The sequence below is a fragment of the Lutjanus erythropterus genome, chromosome 2 (assembly GCF_056507025.1).
Source record: "Lutjanus erythropterus isolate fLutEry1 chromosome 2, fLutEry1.hap2, whole genome shotgun sequence".
Lineage (NCBI taxonomy): Eukaryota > Metazoa > Chordata > Actinopteri > Lutjaniformes > Lutjanidae > Lutjanus > Lutjanus erythropterus.
In genome coordinates, this window is record NC_139318.1 from 5,148,423 (window position 1) to 5,160,292 (window position 11,870).

At 40.5% G+C, this 11,870-nt stretch overlaps 1 protein-coding gene across 1 annotated transcript; it reads left to right on the top strand.

The window, feature by feature from the left end:
* Nucleotides 1-1,677: 1,677 nt before the first annotated feature.
* On the top strand, nt 1,678-6,890 carry fam217bb (family with sequence similarity 217 member Bb). The gene is made up of 4 exons (XM_084743915.1): nt 1,678-1,917; nt 2,237-2,321; nt 4,671-4,738; nt 4,820-6,890. Exons 1-4 carry the CDS (start codon nt 1,799-1,801, stop codon nt 6,168-6,170), a joined length of 1,623 nt encoding a protein of 540 aa, XP_084600041.1. The 5' UTR covers nt 1,678-1,798; the 3' UTR covers nt 6,171-6,890.
* The last annotated feature ends 4,980 nt before the right edge of the window (nt 6,891-11,870 follow it).

The following is an 11,870-nucleotide window of genomic DNA, read 5'->3' on the forward strand; positions in this document are numbered from 1 at the left end:
TTTTTTACTTGTAATTGAGTAATATTTTAGTAATGTAACAGTACTTGTACTTGAGTACAGATTTCCACCACTGCTTTCTACACTATATGCTCCTACTTTTAGTCGAAGTGTAGTAAACATAAAAGATCAGAAAGCTTCTTACACTCCTAAAAGTAACAACAGATTAAAGAAAAAACGGTTAAGAATAATAAATCAGTGTTATGATATTTTTTCCCTGAAATTTGTTCTAACTTTGTTACACATTGTCTATAACAGCCACCCCCAAACTGAAGAATGCCATGGACCAGTCTGAAATCTGAAAATCCTCTGTGGCCCACCCAAAACTCTGATAAACACACAAGACGAATCATGGCAATTTTTTATTTTACTCTATTAATCGATTAATAGGTGACTCTATAAAATATCAGAAAATTGTGAAAAATGTTGATCCCTCGTTCAAGAGGACGTCCTCAAATGTCTCATTTTGTCCACAACCTAAAAATATTCAGTTTACTGTCAGAATGGAGGGAAGAAACCAGAAAATATTCAACATTTAAGAAGCTGAAATCAGAATTTGGACATTTTTTCTTTAAAAGGTACTTAATTAAACCAATTAATTGATTATCAGAATAGTTGGCGATTAATTTAATAATTGATTAATCATTGCAGCTCTAGTACCAATGATGAGATATAAGATGCATTCTAGTGTTAATGTGATATGTCATGAATACAGTTTAAAGGGATAGTTCACCAAAAAATGAAAATTCAGTCATTATCACTCACCCTCATGCTGATCGAAGGTCAGTTTAGTTTTTTAGTCCACAGAACACTGCTGGAGTTTCACAGAAAAGCAGTGTTGCAGAATCTCCCAAACAATGGAAGTGAATGGTGACCAATTTTCAAAAGTAAAGAAACAACAGAATAAAAACATAAAATGCCTCTATACTGCTCGTCTCTCAAGTCTCTCAAAGCCCCAACATGCCAAGCTGACCAAAAAAATGTTATTTGCACCATGTTTTTAGCCTGAATCTTCACTGTAGATCCTGAGCTTGGAGCCACGTTCACGTTCAAATGCACATGCACACTGTCTGCACTGGGGTGTGTGTTGTGATGGTGTGTAAACGGCATGTTGCAACTTTAGGAGACTTGGTTTACACCAGATGAGTAGTATGGAGTCATTTTTTAAGTTTGAAAACTGGTCACCATTCACTTCCATTGTTTGTGAGATTCTGCAACACCATTTTCCTGTGAAACTCCAGCAGTCCACAGTTTTATTTTGTGGACTAACAAAATAAAGTTGATAATGACTTTTCATTTTTGGGTGAACTATCTCTTTAGCACCAGTTAAACTAGGTCAGATAAATGAGGGATAACACATAATTTAAATTCCCTGGCTTTGTTTTATTACTTTGGATTGCCTTTTTGAAATTAATGATACGTTTGTAATGGTATATTCAAACTTATAAAAGTGTAATATTTTCTAAATGTATTTTTCATGGTTTCTCAAGGCCCGGGGTCTTCACAGTCCAACGGTGGACCCTGACCCAGACTTTGGGAATCACTGGTGTACACACATGCACACATGCGCGCACACGCAGAATCAGTGTCCCTTTAAGATGAGAACAGGTAGAGCATCATAGTGTCTCTGCACTGCCCTCTGCTGGCTGCAGGTTGAACTGCACCGCTCATCATCACAGACATGTTGTTTTGTAAAGGGGCGCATTTTGAGCATTTCGGCCCCCACTCATCATGATCCCACCACCGTGTTTCGCGTGAACAGCCCACTCGGCCTTCTCATTGGTGCCTGCCGTGCGCGGGGATGGGCACAATCCTGCAGGAGCGAGTGCCACAACACTGTCTGGAGAGGCTCTCCATCATCAGGGAGAGGGAATGGAAGAAGAAGGCGTCGTGGAGCAACAACAGGCCCAATGTGGACAGGTAGCGTGGGATGGTGTTTGTTATTCAGGAGGACATGGAGGACACAGGCAGAGCTGCTCACTGTAATAACGCTCTATAACGCTGCTCCGGCCGCTCTGCTCTGCCGCTGACGCGTTTGTCGCGTAGCCGCACTTTGATCTCTAAACGCTTTTGTGTATTTATGCCTGAAATGTGTAATAACATCAGAGAGACGCTATGTCGCACTGCACATCATGGAATATATTTTTATATCTATATTTTAATCATTTTCTTTTCTTATCCAGCGTTATTTGGGTCATTGGGTCTGTTTAATATTTCATATTTTTCTGTTTTTTTTCAGCAATAAAATGGGGAGGCGGCAGTCACAAAGGAAGTCACTGCAGCCACAGTACATGTTCCCAAGTCACGAGAACAATAATGAGAAGGTGAGTGTGAGGTGAACTGATTCCACGAGTTACTTCACTCACTACAGAAAAATATTTGGCAAATATTTTCATAAATGATTATTAATTTTCCAAATATATAGGAAAATATATCAAAGTGATCAGAGCCTCCATCACTCTACATTAAACATGTCTGGGTTTTAGAACTTTTGGTTGGACAAAACCAGTCATTTATAGAGGTCACCTTGAGCTTTAAGAAACTGAACAAAAAGAAAGTGATTTTTTTTAAGAAATAATTGTCTGATTAACTGATAATGAAAAACTTGCAGTGTTAGTGCGAGATACTGATATATGAAGCCCATTTCTGCCTGTGTGGTGGAAAAAAGACCCTGTAAGTCACTATAAAGAGAAACTATTGAAATATTAATTACTGAAATAATGAGGTAGTTAAGGTTGGACCAATGTATTGCAGTCCATCACTGTTTGGTTTTCTGAGGAGGGGTAATTTTGTAATTTTATTTTGCTTATTTAATGTTCTACACTAGTGAGAGCTGCTGCTCAGTGACAGACTCGTTCAGCAAGTGAGAAATGTATAGAGTCATACAAACACAATCCCTCTACATCAGTGTTTCTCAAACTTTTTAGACCACGTACCACCTTGGAAAAAACAAGCTCTCCAAGTGCTGTGTTTCGATTACGTTGTTTGGTGCCAGCAGGTACTGTGGCATAGCCACTAGCCACTGGTGCTTCCTAAGTAGCCACTAGCAGCTGTGCTGGGTTCACTGTCCACTTCTCCTCCTGATCTGCACCTGATCTGTCTTTGAAATAGTTTACAGTAGGAGCCACAATGACACTGTTTTTTTTTCTCCATTTTCATTCTCTTTGTTTTACCTCTTACTATTTTACACCACAGTGTCGTATGTTGAGTAATCATGGATGATGTATGCATCATCATGCATGACCAAAAATATAGGAAAGACAAAACTTTAAATGACATTATTTTCATTTTCATTTGTAGTATTTTGATAGCATTAATGCATTCTGTGTAACTTTATTTTTTTCACTTAAAAAGAAATATTTGACATCTCTCTGTGTACCACTAGAGGCACCCCGTGTTCCACCAGTGGTACACGTACCACAGTTTGAGAATCTTGGCTCTACATCAGTGTTTCCTAGCCCTGGTCCTGAGGGACCCCTGTCCTTCATGTTTTAGATGTTTCTCTGCTCCAACACACCTGATTCAAATGATCAGCTCAGCATCAAGCCTCTGCAGAAGTCTGATAATGACCTGGACCCTGTTTCCCAGAGCCTTCGTAGCGCTACGCGTGTTGTAAGTTGTATTTTAAGGTCTCCCTTAAGGTTACGGGCTGTTTCCCAGAGTTGGGACAACCTTAAGGGAGACCTTAAAATACAACTTACAACACACATAGCGCTGTGAAGGCTCTGGGAAACGGGGCCCTGATCATTTGAATCAGGTGTGTTGGAGCACCGAAATATCTAAAACATGCAGGACAGGGGTCCCTGAGGACGAGGGTTGGGAAACACTGCTCTAGATCATCACTTATGACCCATCAGAAGTGTGTGGTGGTGTGCGTATCTGCAGAGAGCCTGCCCTCTGCCTATATTTTCTCATTTTGTCATGGTGGTGTGTAGACCCCAGCTAATACAGCGCACAGGTTTTGAGTTTGAAGTCTAAAAATGTAGTGACCAACTGTTGCATCGCATCTCCATCTCTTTCCTCTGTAGGTAGTAATTACTAGGTAATATATTTTAGAATTTCTTAGAAAGAGATTTCATGGTTAAGTATGTGATAATTAGCAAATACCATTTTCACTTTCCATGAAATCTAGGGGTAACTTGCAGGTAATTTCTACAAAAATGTAAATATGTGACTTGGTAATTACTACTCATTTTCCATCGAATTATAGGACCTGGAAATTGAAGCGTTACCATTGGTTCTAGCTTCTCCCTCTCCTAATTCACACTCTAGGTCTCTCGACTTCCCTCTCCTTTCTTGAGTCAGGGAGGAGGAGCCAACTTTGAATGCTGCATTTACAAACAGTTTGGAAAACTCAGTTTAATAACATTTTGTCCAAACTGGCGTTGGTGATTGTTTGAAAAGTGGAAAGGTGAAGGTGTAAGAATAAAATAGGTGTAAGAATGTGCCCTTTCTTGATACTTTGTGAGTTTATTTTGTTTATTTATTGAACATAGCAAATGTACATAGTGTACATAACATAACAAAATCACTGAGTAGATACGGGGGATTGTGGATTTCTTTTTTCATCACACTGGCGGAAATGGGCGTCCATACTTGTGTTTGTAAAGAATGAATGTATTAGTGATAAGTTGAACGTGTGCAGGCTTCACAGTGACTGTCTGTGATCACAGAAACTGCAGCAAAGAAGAAAGCACAAACCGAACACACCCTCAACCAAACGCAAACCCCCTCAACACAGGTGAGATCTCTGTTTGTGCACATTTCATGCCGTTCTGTGCTGCCTGGATGTTGAGACTATATCATTTACTTTTCGCTCCAGTTCTCAGGGAAGCTCAGAGACAAAGACCCCTGGGGAGAGAAGGATGGAGCCAAAGGTGCAGCCGACTGCTCAGCCCTGCAGCCACAGAGATCTCAAGCACACAGGAGGAGGAGTCAGAGGGAGCAGACACACACCAGCCTTCCCCTGCCACCGCCTGACTGACTCCAGTCCTCACCTGCCGGAAAGGCTGTCAGGAGACCCAGAGGGAGGAGGTCCGAGCGGACACGGAGACGGCGACAGTGACACGGACCTGTCTGACTCAGAGAGACTTCCCGTGTCGCCCTCTGCTCGCCGGGTCCCTCCACGGCTTGAGCTGAGGCCGGAGCTCATTGAGCCTGAGGACGACTCCCCTCGCAGCCACAGGCCCAGAGGACGCGGCCCTGGTGCTTTTGACTTCCCAGACTTCCTCCCTCCACCTTTCAACTCATGGAGCCTCAGTCAGCTGGCCGCCTTCTACAACATGGAGGGCCGCGGGGCCCCTCGGCCCAGGCCTGTGGGCCCTTTGGAGAGGTACCTGGACAGGCTGCTGCAGCTGGAGTGGCGTCAGATTCAGACCTCCCAGGAGGAGAGTGGGAGGTGGGCGGGGTCTGACATTGTATCCAGCTGCCACAGGCCAGCTGCTGCAGCCTCGTCACGCCTCAGCTCGCCAAAGTGCATCCTGCAGTGTCAGCGTGCCTTCCCCCTCACCTTCCTCTCCTCTCTGGCCAGCCACTCTGCCCTGCTCTCCGGGTGCGCCTGCACCCTCTGCCGTATCCGCTACTCTGCCTGCAGCACATCCTGCTGCCGCTCCACCCACAGCCACGTCCGTCAGTCCAGACTGAGCCCCACTCTGGAGCGTCAGGGCCCTGCGTCGCTCCCCAAAAGGAGCTATAGTGAGAGCCGCGTGCACTCCTCAGACAGGAACTCCGCCTACCGGGCTCAGAGGTTCAGCAGCCCCGTGAGGACCAGCAGCCACCTGAGGAGGATGCAGGCCTCCGGAAACATCCGCAACCCGCTGCAAGGTGCTAACAGCAAACCTCAGTCCACTGCCAGAGACTCCAGCGTCGTGGCGGGGAAGGAGCATGCGGGAGCGTGGGGGGACGTGTTGGACTACAGGACAGGGGGGTACAGGAGGAGGAGCGGCTCTGAGCAGAGGAGAAGTGGAGCAGAAAGACAGCAGGGTGCATCCGAGAAAAGACGGAGCGGGTCTGAGTGTAGGAGAGGAGGAGCTGAGCGCAGGAGGACAGCTGAGCTGAAGGAACAGGAGATCAAACCAGATGCTGTCACCGCAATAATGGACAACTTACCAGGATCCAGAAACTCTCCTCTGAACAGACCAAACAGAACCAAACAGGTCGAGTTTGTCACATAATGGCAGCTTCAGTACTGTAAGGCCCAAGTCCAGTCTGGCCCCTACACACTCTCACTCTGTTTGTGTGTTCACGTGGAGGGTCCAGAAAAGTTAGCCTGAAGGGTGAGTGGGTAATAACCCACAGGTACCCAGTGGTTACCCGCAAAAATGGGTAATCGTTCAGTTGTTTCGTCTATAAATTTTCAGCGTTTCCCAAAGTCCAAGATGACATCCTCAAATGTCTTGATTTGTCCACAGCTCAAAGTTTACTGTCAGAGAGGAGTAAAGAAAACAGAAAATATTCACATTTAAGAAGCTGAAATCAGAGAGTTTGGACATTTTTTCTTTAAAAAGTGACTCAGAACAATTAATCAATTACCAAGATAGTTGCGGATTAATTTAATAGTCGATTAATGATCAATTAGTCAGCTCTACAATACAATAACACAGAATGCAATAATTAGTTTTTTTCCCCTGGCTAAATCAGAAATTAAAGTGACTGTGCAGTATTTTTTACCATTTATATTTGCTAATACAGTAATATCAAGCCTAATCAGCTGCCAGGATTTTATTTTGATAGTCTACAACACAACCTTTGACCCCACATCCCGCCAGACTATGGGATGTCACTGTTTGATCTGACAGCGATGTAAGCTGTCTTACAGTTCACACCGATGACATAAAGACAAAAATACCAGATTGCAGACAGTACATTGTCAATGGCGAAGTCGGATGTTTGGGAGGATTATGGATATGTGTGGCTCATCGTCATTATGGAAACACAGGAGCTGTGTCAACTGACAACACAACTGAGTGACAGTGTATGTGTGTTTAATCACGGGTGCGGGTTGGGTCACAGGGTTTGTATTCATGGTTCCATGCGGGTGCAGATTTGCCTTGGAAATAATTGCAAGTAACGGGTCGGTCGTGCTTCTCAGCCTCGTAGGTGCAGGCAGGGGTGGGTTTGCAAAACTGGAGCTGTGCAGGACTCTGACTCCTACAGTGAGTCTGCATCGATGCAGCTCACACACCAACCCTCCTCTCAGGTGCAGCACCTCTGTTGAGTCCAGGATGGAGGAAACAACACAAATGTTAGTTCTGTTATTTCCAAAGGATCAGTAATAAGTTACTTTACCTCAATCCAGCATTTGACAGACTTTTTTCATGCACACGTGACGGACTGACCTTAGAAAAAAACGTTCAGATGTGACCAAAGAAGCGTGGGAACAAGTTTGACTATGACATGGATATAATAAATGTATCATGTCATTGCCACACATCTTTGACAGTGCTGGTTATTAGATAATCATTTTAATATTTATTTAGGTAGAGTATCCATCATGATGAATGTTTCCGTTCTTGTTTATGTCAGAGAAAGGCGAGGGCGTCCCAGAAGTTGCACCCATTGACACCCTCACCCTTTTTCAAGTGACCCTCCACAGCTGTAGTCACACTCATCACGGGGTGGGAGTGTGAAGGGGCCAGATGGGAATTGGGCATAAGAGTCATCTGTATACCACAGCTACACTCATCACAGTTAATATCTGAATATGAATGTATATTTTCCATTTTTTCCTCACATGAACAGGGAGACGGTGTAGTAAGTAAGTGTAGTAAGACTGTAATTGTATTTTTTTTTTTTCACTGCTGGATGTTATATTTCACCAGATTTATTTGTTCTCAGCTAACCATAGTTACATTATCAGTAGAGCCTGACCAGTACTGGACTTTTGGTGCTGATGCCGATATTAGAGAATAAAAAATTCTGATAACCACCGTTATCGTAACCCAAGACAACATAAGCACACATCAGGGCACTGATACAGTAAACTTTACAGGGAATTTAATAATTCACACATTCTTGAACCAGAGATTTGCGCTGGAAAACTTTGAAAGTTAGATCAACAAATTGAATTCCACAAGTTGAGATGTGTCTCAGCCATAACATGTCAACTCTGTAGCCCTTCTAAATCAACTTTGTCAGATTTTCTATCTGACATAGTTGATGTCCACATTTAATAAAAAGTATAATCACTAGAAGGTTGGCCTGTTACAAGGTTAAATAACCAAGATTTTGATCTTTTAAAATATATTTTCCAGCATAATTGAGGACTAAAAAATCAAAACCCCTTCAAAACACAGTTTTGTCCCAGTTCTCAAGAATAAGTAAACTTTGAATTACTATTAATTACTGAATTCCACTAAACTTCAGGTTGTTGTTATAATTTACTTAGGTAAGAAAAAATAGGCATATGGCATGTCCCATTTTGGGGCTGATAAATTATTGGTGCATAGATTCATGCTCATGCTTATAATTTAGGCATTACAGATAATGAATTAATGAACTTCAATTTAAAAAAAGAATGAAAGATACATAAGATACTGCCTATGAAACTTTTACATTTAAAAACAATGTATTTTTTTCACCAGTGGATGTTATATTTCACCAGAGAGTAAGAAATTCAATCAATATCAATATATTGAACAATATTCTTACACAGACGAAACATAAAGCACAGATTTTTTTGTTAAATCATAAATCTAAACATGACTAATTATCACAGTCATTTCATTTTTCTCTTTAAACATTTTTCTTTAACATTCTTTTAAAACATTTTTCAGTATTTTTTTTTTTATGTACACAAAATTACATAGAACAGAAAACAACAAGATCCATAAAGACTTACAAGGATAACATTTTATATGTGCTTTAACTTCATACCATTATACAGCTGACTGAGTTAAAATAAAAAAAAAGATAGACTGCAGGTCTTATTTCTGTCCCTCTACACTGTTAGATGGACGGGGGACTGACAGGAGACCTAGTGGCTAACCTCTCATGGATTTTCTTGTAATGCTCTCTCACATGTGGTTATCAAACACTTGTTAATTTAAAAATAAACTGAAACAGTGAACTTCACAGGGAACTTAATCATTCTAAATAACTATAAATAAGAACTTAACACAAATAAAAGATATATATGAGAAACCTTCTGATACCTGATTCTGATGCCTGAACTTTGAGTATCAGCTGATACAGAGTTCTGATCACATTCTAGTGTGCTGGTTTTTTTTAAAGTACTTTTTAACAGCTGTATACTGCTAAACCTGTATGGATGTGATATTATTAATATCATTTGCTCAGGTTAAAAAAAGAAAATTGGCGTACAGGACGCTGCTGGAAAATAGCAGGGTCCCATTTTGGTGCTAAAAAATTCTGCTATATTGAATCGGTGCATAAATACTAATGTCGGAACAAAAAACAATATATAAAATCGGCAGTCAGGCTGTAATTATTATGTGTAATCCATAGCTGTGTTTACTGTCAAATAAGCTCACGCAACAGTGGATGTTTACATGCACTTTTAAGCATACATAAATCATATGAACACGTGAATATTTATATCATTTATATACAAGTCTTTTTAACCCAGTAAGCCTCTGTCAGCACAACACATTATGTATATAGGATTTTTTTTCAACACAACCAGTTTTATGAGTTATTCTGTTTTGGTTTGTCAATAAAATAACTGTATGATTAAAGTTATTAAAGTTTACCAAACAGTTATAATTGGTATGTTTAATTCCTCAAGTTGTTGGAAAAAGTTAGACATGTTGTTGTGTTGGTTCAGTCCTCTGAGGCTGACTGGTTTCTTTATGGATTTAACACTGTGATTCATGGACATGCAATAATTACACAAATCAGTCATGTCAGTTTATATTCGTACAGTCCTGATTATGCTACAATCTATTCATTGATCAAGTCTGTTTTTTAAATAGAAATCTTCACAGTGTCATGGGAGTCACAGCGGTGGTCTGATGTGTCTGTGATGCGTGAATGAAGCAGCATCCAGCAGAAACATGAGCTAAATATTCAACACCAGATCATTCATCTCAGGAAAAAGGGGATTTTAAGAAGTAGGAAAAAAGTCAAATTGGGACCTCTAACACCAGAACGTGCACCTGAATATACAGTATATATTTGGGATTTATTCTTGATGAATTTATGGCTTATGAGACCAGAATTAAAACCTTGGCAGACTGAGCTGGCAGATCATTAGGGTCTGTTGTCAACAAGTTTAAAATATATAAAGATCTCTATGATGCATGTGTCTCCTACATGTTAAATATTGCTTCAGGGAGATTTAAAGAATGTAGAATATCAGATACTATACAGAATAGAGCTGCTTTTTCAGGTGTTTATAAGTTTGCTCCTACTTTGGCTGTTGAGGGTAATAAGTGTTGAATTCCTGGATCAATAAGGTAAAAATGTGAAATGATGAGTGTGAACTCGTTTCCATAATGTGTCAGAAAACAGGATCAATAAGAAGGATTTTCTTTGGAGTAAATTGTGCAATTCTCCATGGGCTACAGCGCTGCATGCTGTTTTTGAAGCTTAACTGCAATGTACTGTATGTCTAGTGAAGATTTTATCACAATAAGGACAAAGTTGTGTTAAAGATATTTTGTTAAAACCATAATTCCAAACATTTTCAAATCAAGCACAATTATTACACTGAAGCATATGATATAACAAAATTATCAAGGGGTCAAAGGTGTTTAGTTGCATGAAGAGAACAGGAATCCTTCCTCCGGCTCTTGAAGTTGTCAGATTTAAAAACATCGACAACAGGTTCTGTGAATCACCTGAATTAAGAAAAACTGAGAATGTGTCACCTTTTCCTCTGTATTGTCCTTTTTATGGTGAATTAAGAATATGTACCTATATTTCTGTTCACAATCCAGAAATGTGTCGGTGCAGTGGCAACAGCAGAATGGATTGGCTGTTTAATGACACAGTTTACCCCCAAATCAAAAATACTTGTTTTTGCCCCTGGCCTGTAGTGTTGTTTATCCATCCAGATCGTTGTGAGATATCAGCTGTAGAGATGTCCGCCTTCTCTCCAATATAATGGAACTAAATAGCACTCAGGTTGTGGTGCTCAAAGCACTGAAAAAATACTTTTAAAGAATTCAATACCAGTTTCTCTTTCTAGAAATCATGACCCTGTTACTCAAAATAATCCACAGCAGTTTCATGTAGGAACTATTCACTTTCTAGGAGCAAGGGAAATAGTTCTAATATATTACAAATAAGTTCCTGTAGATTCTACTGCAGAAAGAAAGTAGTTCCTACATGAAACTGCTCGCAACAAGGTCTGCATTTTTTTGAGCAACCAGGTCATGATTTTTGGAAAGAGACACTAGTTTTTGATTTTTTGAATGTTTTTTTTTTTCAGTGCTTTGAGCACCACAAGCCGAGTGCCAAATCTCTGCATCTCTACAACTCTGAACAGCACTACAGCCCAGAGGGAAAATATCTATTTTTGATTTTGGGGTGAACTGTCTCTTTACTGCTTATTTGGCCACCATTGTTTCTAAAACTTAGGAAAAAATGTCAGAGTGGTTTCATTTGTTTAGATTTTTTTAAACCAAGTTTTTATTGTTTTTTTCCTTCTCTGTTTATTTCTTTAGTATTACTTTTAATTTAATTTGCTGCTCTGGTTTCTGCTCATTTTTTCCAAATAATGGTGTCTTGTCAGCCTGTTTTGGGCTGGGCACATTATTTGTACATGACACAATAATAAAAAAAAATCCAATCCAATCTAATCAAATCATCCAAACACTACACATTAACAGAAAGAAACACACCATCTGCACAGTGAAGCCTGATGGTGGCAGCACCATGTCAGGGGGATGTTTCTCTGCAGCAGCAGGACC

Excerpts from the sequence above, each read along its gene's own strand:
- fam217bb (XM_084743915.1), top strand. The coding sequence starts at position 1,799 with ATGGGCACAATCCTGCAGGAGCGAGTGCCACAACACTGTCTGGAGAGG. Across the intron at positions 1,918-2,236 it reads AACAGGCCCAATGTGGACAG|CAATAAAATGGGGAGGCGGC; the intron begins GTAGCGTGGGAT and ends GTTTTTTTTCAG. Across the intron at positions 4,739-4,819 it reads CGCAAACCCCCTCAACACAG|TTCTCAGGGAAGCTCAGAGA; the intron begins GTGAGATCTCTG and ends TTTTCGCTCCAG.